At 41.9% G+C, this 15,226-nt stretch overlaps 1 protein-coding gene across 1 annotated transcript in view; it reads right to left on the reverse strand.

Annotated features, from left to right (window-relative positions):
* The window catches only part of POLRMT (RNA polymerase mitochondrial), a 116,150-nt gene that overhangs the window by 34,645 nt on the left and 66,279 nt on the right, over positions 1-15,226 (reverse strand). Inside the window, exons 6-7 of the mRNA XM_088460336.1 lie at positions 11,529-11,678; positions 9,887-10,054 (exon numbers count right to left, since the gene is read on the reverse strand). Coding sequence (XP_088316462.1) covers positions 9,887-10,054; positions 11,529-11,678 — 318 coding nt within the window. The remainder of the gene's footprint in view (positions 1-9,886; positions 10,055-11,528; positions 11,679-15,226) is intronic.

A 15,226-nucleotide genomic window follows, 5' to 3' on the forward strand; every position in this document is an offset into this window, starting at 1 on the left:
TAAAGTGTTCAAAAGAGTGCTAAATATCCTCTTCTAAGATAAAAGCTATTTTTCTCAGCCGTAATTAGCTAGTCACCTTTTTTGCTTTCCTGATCTATGACCTAAGAAAGCTCCAGGTCACATGGAAATCCTGACTTTTTTATATTTCAAGATGATTGGAATTCTAATCTTGTTGACAGTTTTGGCTCCAAGGCAACCTAATCTAGGTGTTTATTTACTAGGAATCAAACAAGGTTTAATCACTAAAAAAATTAAAAAAAAAAGGTTTCCAGTTCTGTAATTAAAAAAAATAACAGAACGTCATCCACCACTAGTTAGCCAAAGGGGGAATACAACACCCTCTGATTTAGCAAAACTGGTGATTTACCAGAGTTTCAAGTCATCGTAGTGGATTGCAAATAGATGAAGTCACCAGAAACCCACAAGAATCAACCTCAAGTGTCTTCAGATGTAATGGCCCGTGCCAGAAATGTGCACCCCTCCAAAAAGGAGTGGGCAACATAGATGTAAAAGCGTATCACCATGTGTTAGAGAATGTTTGAATAAATAAATAAGAAAGAAAGCAGAAGCCGTCCTCTCCATGTAAAACCAGCACTAGGGCTTCAGCCTAGGCTTGTATTGGAAATATAAGGGGGTGAAATTTCCATTACTAGCTCTAGGCATTACAAGTTAGCATGGTATTTATGAATTAGGCCATTCAGTACAAGGGGTATATTTACTAAAGTGAGAGTTTTTGGAAGTGGAGATGTTGCCCATAGCAACCAATCAGATTCTGCTTAACATTTAACTAGCACCTTCTAGAAGAAAATAGCTAGAATCTGATTGGTTGCTGTGGGCAACATCTCCACTTCTAAAAACTCTCACTTTAGTAAATTTACCCCCAAGACTGGAATTCCTAAGGCAAAGGTTCCCAAACGCTGTCCTCAAGGCTTCCCAACAGGTCAGGTTTTAGAGACATCCATAATTGAGCACAGGTGACTTAATTAGTTCCTCAGTCAGTTTGATTTAACCACCTGTTCTCAACTTTGGATATCTAAAACCTGAACTGTTGGGGAGCCTTGAGGACTGTGTTTGGGAACCTCTGCTCTAAGGGAATTGGGCCCGTCTTCACCCTAGGTAGAATAGGAGCCATTCAAAGTGCACTAGGGCTATTCCCCACACCCCTGGGCAGTGACTGTGGAGTTAACTATTGTATAAACAATAGAATTAATATAGTTCTTTGCCAGCTTAATACAGGTCCCAGCTAGCCCTAACATAACTAAATTAAATGGCTGCATCGGCAACACAAGCACCATTGTGCCCTGGAAAACAGGGCCCGATAGCATCTACAGTGCATCTGTTTAACAACTTGCCTGGCACGCAGTCGTATCAGATACGACCGCACCAGGCTGGGCTTTCCCTGACATGGTCGTATCTGATAATACCAGTCAGAACTGCCCACTAGGTGGCTGTGGGAAGCTAATCTTCCAGCAGCCGCCTACATCAGAGGGACCTTCTGGTCCCTCTGCAAGCGTGGCTGCCTCTCCAGCGTGTACCGATCACTGCTGGCCACAGTGATCGGGCACCGTCGGCAACCCCCTCCCATAGAAGCAGTAGCCGCAGCTGCTGCTGTGACCCGATCACTGTGGCCAGCAGTGATCGGGCAGCCGGCTCCACCCCTTCAGTAAAAAGCAGTAGCGGTGGCTCTGGTAGCCAAATAAAATTAGCCAAATAAACAAAGTCAGAAATTTATTTGGCTAATTTTTAATTGGCCTTTTTGTGATCACAGCTGTCTTATGCACCCCTGTGCAAGCTTGTTTATATTAACCTGTGTCAGCTGCCTTTTTGGTAGTATGATAGAAGCTATGTGGTGACTGCCTGCCTTTAAAAGCCATAACTGGCAGGTAAGCTTTAAACCAGTTAACAATTGTTTCAGTTTGAACTCTGTGATAGCAGCTGCCAGGTTTCCATAATTATGATACATAGTGTAGGACCTGCAGAGAAATGGGGTCCCGTGATGAGGGTTGCAGGCTTAAATGCATTGATCAATCCATGAACAAAAACCCCATTATTTATTTATTATTGTGAGTGATTCAACAATGGTGAGTGCTGAGTGTGTATGGGCGGCTTGGGTGATCCGGTTACCTCGCGGACACTTCCTGATGACGTCACGCTGACCACGACTCTGCCTTCCGGGCGTGTGTCTGTCTGTCGGGGCTGATGGAGCTGGACGCTGAGGTTCCGGCTCACCTGAATTAGGTAATTTTAATTTGTTTGTCTATTTATGTGTTTTGGATTACTTATGTGTGTATCCCAGACGAAGGTCTGATGCCCGAAACGTTGGACTGAAGTAATAAAGCTGCTGTTCTTGTTTCTTTAAACAGTCGTGGAGTGCCGCCATTATTCGTTGCTTATACAGGACCCGGTGGTCTATGGACGGCACCCACGCCCTTCATTACCTGTTTGCCACGAGTGCCGGAATTTGCTGGATACATACATATACATAGATAATTATATATATATTTATATATATACATACACACACACACATATATATATATATATATATATATATATATATATATATATATACACACACACATATACAGTCAGGTCCATAAATATTGGGACATTGACAGAATTCATTCTGCTGCTTTTGTCAGCAGTCACATCATTAATAAATACAAGGGAACCAGTTCCATTGGCAGCCATACATGGTATGTTTTGGATCATGAGCAGTTCCTTTCTTTCTCCATACTCTTCTCTTCCCATCACTCTGGTACAAGTTGATCTTTGTCTCATCTGTCCATAGAATGTTGTTCCAGAACTGTAATGGCTTTTTTATATGTTGTTTGGCAAACTCTAATCTGGTCTTTCTGTTTTTGTGGCTCACCAATGGTTTACATCTTGTGGTGAACCCTCTATATTCACTCTTGTGAAGTCTTCTCTTGATTGTTGACTTTGACACATATACACCTACCTCCTGGAGAGTGTTCTTCATTTGGCCAACTGTTGTGAAGGGGTTTTCTTCACCAGGGAAATAATTCTTCTGTCAATCACAACAGTTGTTTTCCGTGGTCTTCCGGGTCTTTTGGTGTTGCTGAGCTCTCCGGTGCGTTCTTTCTTTTTAAGAATCATCCAAACAGTTGATTTGGCCACACCTAATGTTTTTGCCATCTCTCTGATGGGTTTGTTTTGATTTTTCAGCCTAATGATGGCTTGCTTCACTGATAGTGACAGCTCTTTGGATCTCATATTGAGAGTCGACAGCAACTGATTCCAAATGCAAATGTCACACCTAGAATCAACTCCAGACCTTTTACCTGCTTAATTGATAATGAAATAACGAGGGAATAGCCCACACCTGTCCATGAAATAGCTTTTGAGTTGGTAGTCCCATTACTTTTGGCCCCTTAAAAAGTGGGAGGCACATATAGAAACCGTTGTAATTCCTACACCGTTCACCTGATTTGGATGTAATTACCCTCAAATTAAATCTAAAAGTCTGCAGTTAAAGCACATCTTGTTTGTTTCATTTCAAAGCCATTGTGGTGGTGAATAAAGGTAAAAATATGAAAATTCTGTCAATGTCGCAATCTTTATGGACCTGACTGTATATACACACACACATATACATATATATATATATATATATATATATATAAATCCAGCTAACCTCATAAACATTGCGTGCCTCCCTTCACCATCCAAGTCACTAAAATGTGCCCTATGGAATGCACGCTCTGTCTGCAATAAGCTAACATCCATCCACGACCTCTTTATTTCAACCAACCTCAACCTTCTGGCAATAACAGAAACATGGCTTACACAATCAGACACTGTCTCCCCTGCTGCACTTTCACATGGTAACCTACACTTCTCACACACCTCCAGGCCTGATAATTGTAAAGGAGGTGGGGTAGGAATATTACTCTCCCAATCTTTCACATACACAATTCTCCCACAGGTATCTTCACTCACATTTACATCATTTGAAGTACATTCTATCGGGACTTTCACCCCTTTCTCTCTGCGAGTTGCTGTTATCTATCGCCCACCTAGGCCACCTCAACAATTTCTGGAACACTTTTCTACCTGGCTCCCTCACTTTCTATCCTCAGACATCTCCACCATTGTTATGGGTGATTTCAATATCCTCATTGACAGTCCACAATCTCCCCATGCCTCCAAACTACTCTCTTTAACATCCTCTCTTGGCCTCTCCCAATGGACTGACTCCTCTACTCATCAGGAGGGCCACTGTCTTGATCTTGTATTCACCAGACTATGCTCAGTTTCTGATTTCACTAATGCTCCTTTCTCTCTCTCAGATCACAACCTTATCACCTGCACACTCTTCTCCATTACATCAACATCATTGAAATCAACCAAACCTAAACCTAAAACCCGTAGAAATATTAATGCCATTAACCTTCAACAACTATCTACCTCTCTACAACAACAACTTTCACCAATTTCTACATTCACTTCTCCTGAGACTGCTGCATCACACCTAAACCAGATTCTAGAAAAAGCCCTCAATGAAGTAGCTCCAGCTACCCATCACACACCACGTAGAGTTAGACGTCAACCGTGGCATTCTAGCTTAACAAGACATCTACAAAAATTTACGTAAATTTGAACGTCAGTGGCGAAAGTCTCATACTCCAAGTGACTTTCTCACATATAAGACTATCTACAACTCTTATCGTACTGCTCTGGACACTGCCAAACAAAAATATTTCCAATCTCTAATCTCTGCTCAAGCTTCTAACCCAAAGCGACTTTTTAATACATTTAAACTGCTTCTTACCCCTCCATCACCCATACCACCTGCCACTATCTGTGCACAAGATCTTGCTTCCTATTTTAGGGACAAGATTGATAAGATCCGAAATGAAATGGTAGACTCTTCCTCAGCTAGTGACCTGCTCAATTCCCTACCTGAACCCTCTGGCAAATTCTCTTCATTTGATCTCACAAACAAAGATGAAGTATCTACACTCTTCTCATCCTCCTACTCTATTACCTCTCCTCTAGATCCTGTACCCTCACAAATCAGTAAAGCTCTGTCTCCTGTGCTTATCCCAACCCTAACTAAAATCTGTAATCTCTCTCTCTCTACTGGCAACTTTCCATCACTGTTCAAGCACGCAGTGATTACTCCCACTCTGAAAAAACAAAATTCTGACCCTAATACTCTCTCAAATTACCGTCCTATCTCCCAGCTCCCATGCCCCTCCAAGCTACTTGAGAGACTTGTCTACACCTGCCTCACACACTTTCTTAACTCACACAACTTATTAGACCCACTTCAGTCCAGCTTTCGTTCCCAACACTCCACAGAGACAGCACTGACTAAGGTAGTAAATGATCTTGTCACTGCCAAGACTAAAGGCCATTACTCTTCTAGATCTCTCTGCTGCTTTTGACACTGTTGACCACTCTCTTCTCATACAAACACTGCAATCCCTAGGTCTTAAGGACACAGCTCTTTCTTGGTTTTCTTCCTACCTATCTGATCGCTCTTTTACTGTTCGTTTTTCTGATTCTGCCTCCTCTTCACTACCTCTATCAGTTGGAGTACCGCAAGGCTCTGTCTTAGGTCCTTTACTATTCTCAATCTATACCACCTCTCTTGGCAAACTAATCCGCTCTTTTGGATTTCAGTACCATCTGTATGCGGATGATACTCAAATCTACCTATCCTCTCGAGATTTATCTCCATCTGTATCGGTCCATGTCACTGAATGTCTTTCTGCCATTTCATCTGGGATGTCATCTCGCCACCTGAAACTTAATATTTCTAAAACAGAATTAAATTATATTTCCACTGGCCAATAACAGTTACCAACCTGATCTCTCTATCACTGTTGATACCTCGACCATTCACCCTGCCCCACAAGCTCGCTGCCTTGGTGTCATCCTTGACTCTGAACTGTCCTTTGTTCCTCATATTCAATCTGTCTCAAAATCATGTTACATACATTTAAAAAACATATCCAAAATTCGACCATATCTCACACAGGACACTGCAAAAACTGTAATCCATGCACTTATTATTTCCCGCATTGACTATTGCAATAGCCTCCTTACTGGTCTTCCCAAAAACAGGCTATCACCATTACAATCCATTATGAATGCAGCTGCAAGGCTTATCTTCCCTGCGAAACGTTCGTCTTCTGCAGCCCCGCTCTGTCAGTCCCTCCACTGGTTGCCGGTTTTCTACCGTATTCAATACAAAATACTTTCACTTACACATAAGGCTATTAACCAAACCACACCAACATACCTCTCTTCACTCATCTCAAAATATCTCCCAACCCGACCTCTCCGCTCAGCACAAGATCTGCGTTTCTCATTCCCATGCATTACTTGCTCCCATTCACGGTTACAGGACTTTCTTCGCGCTGCACCCACTCTATAGAATAACCTACCTCGCACAATAAGACTTTCTTCTAGTCTCCAATCCTTCAAGCGTTCCCTGAAAACTCACCTCTTCAGGCAAGCTTATCAGATTCCAGAACCTACCACATAACCTTCATAGCTTCCATATCTAATTACATCCCCTTTTACAGTCCACACACACAATCTCACACATAGTCTTTCTTTCACATCCTCATGACATTTGGTCAATATTCCTGTGACACTGGATCATGCAGCCAACCAAGAAACTGTGCATTCTGGCTGTACCAAAATGCAATATATAGCACCTATCCTTGTGTATCAATGCCTATTTCCCTATAGATTGTAAGCTTGCGAGCAGGGCCTTCCTACCTATATATCCATTTGTTATTACCCAGTTTTGTTCTGTTAATGTTCCAACTGTAAAGCACAACGGAATATGCAGCGCTATATAAGAAACTGTTAATAAATATAAATATATATATATATATATATATACATACATACACATACACACATACATACATATATATATATATATATACACACACACACTGCGGGGGTGGTGCGGCACTCAGGACTTTTCCAAAGAAATGCTCGCAGACAGAGGTAGTATCAACGTTTCATCATTGTCATCAGGAATACCTGATGACAATGATGAATCATTGAAACGTTGATTCTACCTGTCTGTGAGCATTTCTTTGGATAAGTCCTGAGTGCCGCACCACCCCCGCAGTATAAGTGCGTGTATGTATGTATGTATATATACACACATATATATATATATATATATCTCCAACCATCGATGGTCTGACTAAAAACAAGTGGTTTGCCATTGCTGGTGGCCATCAATGTTGCACCATCGATGGCAACCCTCAATCGATGTTTAGGAAACATCGGCAGTTGTGGTCTACACAGATTTCGACCAATCGCTAAACAATTGATGGCTTCTAACAATGGTTGAACCATCGATGGTACAGCTGTCAATGGCCATCACTACAGTATAACATAAAAATTGCTATTTTTATGGTATACTGTGTTTGAAAAAAATATTTTTTTCAAATTAAATTGTGATGGATAAGTTAAAAGTATGTTCTTGACCTAATTCAATCATAAAAGAAACCGACAATTTTGGAGCAGTTTTTGGAAAAAGAATTTGTCAGTTAAGTGGTTAAAATTAAAACAAACAAAACAAAAAAGCTTTATTAAAATACTCCCCTCACACACACACACACTCTAATTCTCCACTTTACCATTCCCATAGTGAAAACATGCTCCTCGTTCCATGTATGCACGCCAGGTACTTAGAATAAAATATTATATTGAAAATGCATTACTACCTATAATGATGTAATGACCGGTCATTCCCGGTCACTGTCATAGGAATGCATTGGAACACTGATTGGTCAGAGGATTCAAAGAACCGTGCTCTGCCAAATCAGAGCGTTCTAATTCATTCTATGTCATGACTGGGAGTGTCCAGTTTTATGATCAAATAGAATTCCTGCACATTCTGCTAATCTGCTATACCTTATCTAATTTTACTTCACTAAGGGTTGCTGTATAAGCACTGGGGAAAATGTAGAGTAGGTCACAAAAAGGAAATCAATTAAGTTTACAAAAAAACCCAGCAAAAATAATGTAATTTCGCTCATATAGTGAGCCGTGCACATCACATATCATATCACATATGCTAAATGGACAAGAGTTTCGCACTACTTCAGGTTTTCCCAAGTCATACACTAAGATGTTGAAAATCATTTGAATGCAAAGAAATAACACTATTTGAACAAAATTGACATAGTAGATACACAAATGACGCTCCACACTCAGCTTTAAACTAACACAAGTCTATCATCACAATATGCCTGTTGCATATACAGTGCCTTGCAAAAGTATTCACCCCCTTTGCATTTTTCATGTTTTGTTGCCTCACCACCTGGATTTAAAATGGATGGATTGTTTGAAGGTGTGCATCATTTCATTCACAGAACATGCCTACAACTGTGAAGTTGTGTTTTTTTTTTAAAATGTGAATAAACAACATTTAGGACAACATAACAGAAAACTTTAGCGTGCACCCCCCTAAAGTCAGTACTTTGTCAAGCCAACATTTGCGGCAATTACAGCTGCAAATCGCTTGGGATAAGTCTCTATGAGCTTGCCACATCTCAAGGCAAAACTGCTCCAGCTCCTTCATGTTGGATGGTTTCCGCTTGTGAACAGCAATCTTCAAGTCTGGCCACAGATTCTCAATTGGATTGAGATCTGGACTTTGACTAGGCCGTTCCAACACATTTTAAATGTTTCCCCTTAAACCACTCGAGTGTTGCTTTAGCAGTATGCTTTGGGTCATTGTCCTGCTGGAAGGTGAATCTCCGTCCCAGTCTCAAATCACAAGCAGACTGAAACAGGTTTTGCTCAAGAATATCCCTGTATTTAGCACCATCCATCTTTCCCTCGACTCGAATCAGTTTCCCAGTCCCTGCTGCTGAAAAACATCCCCACAGCATGATGCTGCCACCACCATGTTTCACTGTGGGGATGGTGTTCTTGGGGTGATGGGATGTGTTGGATTTGCGCCAGACATAGCGTTTTCCTTGGTGGCCGAAAAGTTCAATAGTAGTCTCATCTGACCAGAGCACCTTCCTCCATACATTTGGGGAGTCGCCCACATGCCTTTTGGCAAACTCAAATCGTGTCTTCTTATTTTTATCACTAAGTAATGGCTTTTTTGTGGCCACTCTTCCATAAAGCCCAGCTCTATGGAGTGTACGGCTTATTGTGGTCACATGCACAGATACACCAGTCTCTGCTGTGGAACTATGCAGCTCCTTCAGGGTTACCTTTGGTATCTGTGCTGCCTCTCTGATTAATGCCCTCCTTGCCCGGTCTGTGAGTTTTGGTGGGCAGCCCTCTCTTTGCAGGTTTGTTGTGGTACCATGTTCTTTCCATTTGATGATGATGGATTTGATGGTGCTCCAGTGGATCATCAAAGATTTGGATATTTTTTTATAACCCAACCACTTCAACAACTTTATCCCTGACTTGTTTGGAGAGCTCCTTGGTCTTCATGGTGTGATGCCTCTTAGTGGTGTTGCAGCCTCTGGGGTCTTTCAGAAAAGGTGTGTTTATACTGACAGATCATGTGACACTTAGATTTCACACAGGTGGACTTCATTTCACTAATTATGTGGACTTCTGAAGGTAATTGGTTGCACCAGAACGTTTGAGGGGCTTCATAGCAAAGGGGGTGATTACATATGCACATGCCAATTTTCAGAATTTTATTTATTAAGATTATTTTTTATATATATTTTTCTCATTTCACTTCACCAAATTAGACTATTTTGTGCAGATCCATCACATAAAATTCAGATGAAAAAATAAATAAATAAATTACAGGTTGTACTGTAAAAAAAAAAAAAAAAAAGGTAAAAAGCCAAGGGGGTGAATACTTTTGCAAGGCACTCTAACTCATTCACACAGAAAGGTTACTAACTTGTAGCATAACGTCCACATATTGCTCATCCTCCAGCAGACACAAATAGGGGTATAGGTTTATTCTGTTCGACTTCTTGCTGGTCTCTGCCAAGTGCTTCTTTGAGTCGTACAGAGCACGGGAGAGAGACTTTTTCCAACCTGAGCGCAATTTAGCCAACAGAGTCCTCTGCAGAATACAGAACATAAGTGTTAGACTACACAAGACTGTGGGAACACAACACTCAACTAATCAGCAAACCTTTGCTTTAATGGGTAAAGCCACTGTGGGAGTAAACCTATTTCAGGACACTAAGCATCAGTGGATGTATGACACAGTGGGAAGATATACAAGATATATATAGCGTTCCCGCTAGGCTGTTTTAGCGGGGCACGGCGCCCTGCCCTCTTTCTGGAAGGCAAAAAGTGCCCTGCCCTCCAGAAGGAGGGCAAAAAGCGCCCTGCCCTAACAGCCTGCGGGAACCGTCTTCACCCGCGGGTCGCAGTGTCCCGCGGGTGAAGAAATGTGCTTTGACCCGGTCACTGCCGGAGAATAGACACCGGGCGCGTGCGCCCGGCATCTATTCTCCCTGTCTGCAGGGCTTAGGGGCTGCCCGGCGTGTCCGTAAGTGCCGGGCACGCCCCCATGAGTTACGAAAGGGGGACGTGTCATATAGACACGCCCCCTTTTCGATGACCACACCCCCTTCTTGGTCGTGCCCTCTCTAGCTCCGGCGCCCTGCCTCACGCCGGAGCTAGAGGGAACACTGTATATACATATCGTCAATACAATAACCTGGAAATATCGTTTGGTCTCCGTGTGTGACCCTGTTTAGCCCAATACAGTCTACAGAGAAAAGTGTTCCTGAATTTAAGAGCATGGGTCATGTCTACCCTCCTGGATTTCAGGGATTTCTCTTGCACTCATGGGGAAATTAGGCCAGACTATAAGATCTTCCCAACTTCCTAGTAAAATGGGCAGTCAGGGGCTTGGTGATGCTATTTGCTATGGACTGTGTCATTGTGGCTCTGCCCCAGACATTATGGCATTCCAACCAAGGAGTTTGACCACAATGGTGAGATTTACAGCGCCACGAACCCCGCAACTACCATTTCTATCTTTGGTATCTTCTGGCTAGTGTATGGTCATGTTTTCTGTTCTTGCTTGTTATGTCTTGTCTGTGAGGTTTTCCCACCCGTTTCCCTCTCACACCAGTTTCTTTCAGTTCTCTTTCTTGAAATGTTGTGATAAGTTTAAGAGGTAGATACAATTCAGACAGAACATATTAGGTTATCACGCTCAGCTAACCCATGTTATAGCATGAGGTTCTGACAGAACCTCGCCATTGATTGAATCTGTGCCTAAGCTGGAATGAAAAATTTTTTTTTTTTTCAAAAACACACCAAAATATAGTACAGGAAAGTGGCCATTGTATAAACCGTAAGCTACATAAAGGGTTTCCAAAACTACAGAACAAAGGCTTACAATACAGAATTTAAGCAGAGAAATATTCAGAATAATTTAGCAAATTGAAAAGACAGAATTTCTTGAATGATGTGGCAAAGAATGTGGATTTTAAAGTAATGTAAATATTCCTGGGATAATCTTTAGAAAACACATTTCTCCCAAGGTACCGTCCACCATCTATGTCTCTTGGTCTCACCGCTTTGATCCTTTCCTCAGACACCGGTTTAGCTGCTTCCACAGAGTTTATAGTCACCGTCTCACAGCTCTCAAATTGCAGTTGTTTTTTGTACTTTTGCTGCAAATCAGACACTGTGAAATCCATTTTGGGGTAAGATGGTTGAGACTTCTGATGGAGAAAAGAATGTAAAGTCAATTTTCTCCTTGCCACCTGCATTGCCTTTTGTCACATTGTATCTGAATTACAAATCTGTATCTTCTGAAAACTTTCTTTATGACAAATGACAAAAACATGACTGTACTAGCACATATGTTATGCTAGAATACCACACAAAGCTGCATCTATCCTTAATCTGTACCTTCGCACACAATGCTATTTAAAAGCTGCTCTAGTCTTGCACATAAACACTTATCAAGATTAGATTGATCCAGATCTCCATGCTAAATTTTAATACCTAACAACAGAAGTAAACTACTTATTATAAGTGGTAATAATGTAATCACCCATGTAAATAAACAACAATATTGCAAGCTGCTGCATGTTATACTACTTTGATATGAGGTACACAACTGTGCACCACCAATGACTGAGATTTTGACAAGTGCCTGAATATGAAATTATGGGACAGATGTATGAAGCTGTGGAAAGTGATAAAGTGCAGAGTGATAAATGACCAACCAATCCGCTCCCACCTGTCATTTTTTAAACACAGCCTGTAACATGACAGTTGTGAGCTGATTGGTTGGTCGTTTATCACTCTGCACTTTATCACTTTCCAGAGCTTCATACATCTGCCCCTATATCTGGTAAAAGATACATTGAGAACGTACTAGCCTTAGGAGTTTCCATTACAGAAATATCAGAGCTTCATACATCTGCCCCTATATCTGGTAAAAGATACATTGAGAACGTACTAGCCTTAGGAGTTTCCATTACAGAAATATCAGAGCTTTATGCATCTGCATGCACTCAATGGGCTAGTAACATTTTATTGCATACTAGATAAATGCCCACGAGTTATAGATGCAGTAGATATTAGGCCACCGTGCAATGTTAACGACTGCCTTTCTGCGTCCAAAGATCCCAGCCTCTTTCTGTCTAATGACCAGAGGTGGTCAGTCTCCAATCTTACAACAGAAGGGGGACTAGTAAAACTTTATAGAAAAAAAAGACTGATATAGCAGTTCTAACAGTAACAAAAAATAATAAGGATGAATGCATTATGCTCAGCATTAATTTGTTTATATTAGAAGGCAGGTACACTTTAAGTTGGAGTTGCTTACCAATGGAGGGGTGGTGATGGTAAATTCATTACAATAATTTCAAAAAGGATTGGATACTTTTCTTAAAAAAGCAGAGAATATCTTTGGGGTGATTAATTCAGGTAATTAATATCTACCATTTTTGGGTCTGGAAGATATTTTTCCCTTCTGTGAGGTTAATTGGTAACTGCAACTGAGTGTTTTGTTTTTTCCCTGCATTAATCATCAACACAAATACAAATTATCAAAGATTGAACCTGAAGGACCTATTCTTTTTTTACAACTTTACTAATTAATGGCCTTATTCAGAGATTGACGCTATAGCAACAGCTGCTGCGCCCTTGTACGCAGCAGCTGTGATAAAATAAGCATAAGCCGCAGGAGGCGTCTTATGTAGAAGAAAAAATGCCCACTGCAGGCTTCTGTGATCCACTGCTGCGTTCGAACATCGCAAATCAGGTTACTTAGGATGTCAGGTAAAATCACGCTGCTGAGGACGCAGCCACTGGCTTCGGCTTGCCCAGAGAAATGGAGCCAAAGTTTTCTGGAACGCTGCCTGTTGCCACCCCCAAACACCAGTAGCATGTCAAATATGCTGCAGCTTGCACAGTGTGGCCCCTGAGCTGCACATATCTGCAAACATCGGAGATGTGCATACGTATGACATTTACCTACATCTCTGAATTAGGCCCTATGCTATTTACACAAAGAAAGCTAAAGTGTGCACTGCACAGGAATATCATTATTACAAAGCATTTATCTCTGCAATAAATAATAGTACATGGCTTCATACCAAGTAAACAATTTAGAATCTTATCTCTTTAGTTCCTGAGGTACCTGGAGATGCTACATTGTAGTTTGGCAGGTTTTTAAGATCCCTAAAGGTCTCAAAAGTAAAAAGCATAGACAGGTAGTATATAAATGTATAAACAGATTAAATAAAATATAAGAAAACAAAAGTACACATACTTCAAATTAAATTAAAAAAACAGCTTATGTACATATCTGGGCTATGAAGTGGGTATGACAAACCTTCACCTCAGACTCCTCCATTTTACTATTAGCATACTCCATAAATGACAAATGTGTAGTTTTCATGCATTCAGGACTCTTTCTAGGGGCTGGAGCTCCCAGAGCAACAGTCCAAATGCACCACTCACCCTTCCTCAAACAAAGGGGTGCCCCAGTAAGGGGGTGTGGCCTTATAAGGGGCATGGTCTCACAATAAGGGGCGTGATCTCAAATGAAAAGACTACCTTATGAATAAATGACATTAACATAACCATAGGATTAGGGACAGCAAAATCTGTTAACATTTCCAAGGTACACCATTCCCACCTCCACAGGAAAAAAAACACATTGCTTCCCACAGAGGAAATACATTGTTCCTCAGAGAGATAAATAACATTGTTCCCCAGAGATAAATAACATCGCTCCCCACAGAGATAAAATATGAGATATGGTAAGAACTTACCCTTGTTATCTCTATTTCTACGAAGTCCATAGGGTTCCACAGGATACCTTGGGTATAGGTGTGACGTCAGTCGCCGGGCACCATAGAGTTAAGCTTTTCAGCCTCCCAGGATGCACTAGGGTCCCCCTCCTATACCCCGCCCCCGAGCCAAGGCACCTCAGTTAGTTATCAAGCCATAGGCCGGAGGAGGAGAAGGAAGAGAGAGAAAAAAGATCTGGACACACACAAGAATCACATTCTCACCAGAGGGAGACGGAAAACCGGTGACCAGAGCAAAGCCCATCTGCAGCACAGGTGCGACAGGGCGGGAGTCCTGTGGAACCCTATGGACTTCGTAGAAATAGAGATAACAAGGGTAAGTTCTTACCATATCTCATATTTTCTACTTCAGGGTCCATAGGGTATCCACAGGATACCTTGGGGATGTCCCAAAGCAGTATCCTTTAAGGGTGGGGACGCTCCTGTGCAGAAAGGAGAATCCGCCGCCCGAAGGAAGCATCCTGAGAGGCGAAGGTGTCAAACCTGTAATACCTCACGAAGGTATGGACAGAAGACCACGTAGCATCCTTACAGATCTTGACTGCAGAGGCACCACGTCGAGCTGCCCACGAAGGACCCACAGACCTAGTGGAATCAGCCTTCAGAGAAGGAGGAACCGGTAGGCCTTCATGAACATAAGCTTCAGAAATAGCCATACGGATCCAGGCTGCCAAAGTTAGCTTTGAAGCAGGCCAACCCTTTTTACGGAAGCCATAGAGGACAAACAAAGCGTCCGACTTCCTAAACGAAGAAGTGCGGTCAACATAAGTCCTTAAGGCCCGCACAACATCCAAAGAGGCCTCACCCACGGAAAGACCAGGTGAGTTAAAGGCCGGAACAACGATTTCCTCGTTAACATGAAACTGGGAAACAACTTTGGGAAGAAACTCGGGCCGAGTGCGGAGCACTGCCCTGTTCCCATGAAAAACCAAGAAAGGGGG

Source organism: Taudactylus pleione, unplaced genomic scaffold, assembly GCF_031769625.1.
Source record: "Taudactylus pleione unplaced genomic scaffold, aTauple2 ptg000044l, whole genome shotgun sequence".
Lineage (NCBI taxonomy): Eukaryota > Metazoa > Chordata > Amphibia > Anura > Myobatrachidae > Taudactylus > Taudactylus pleione.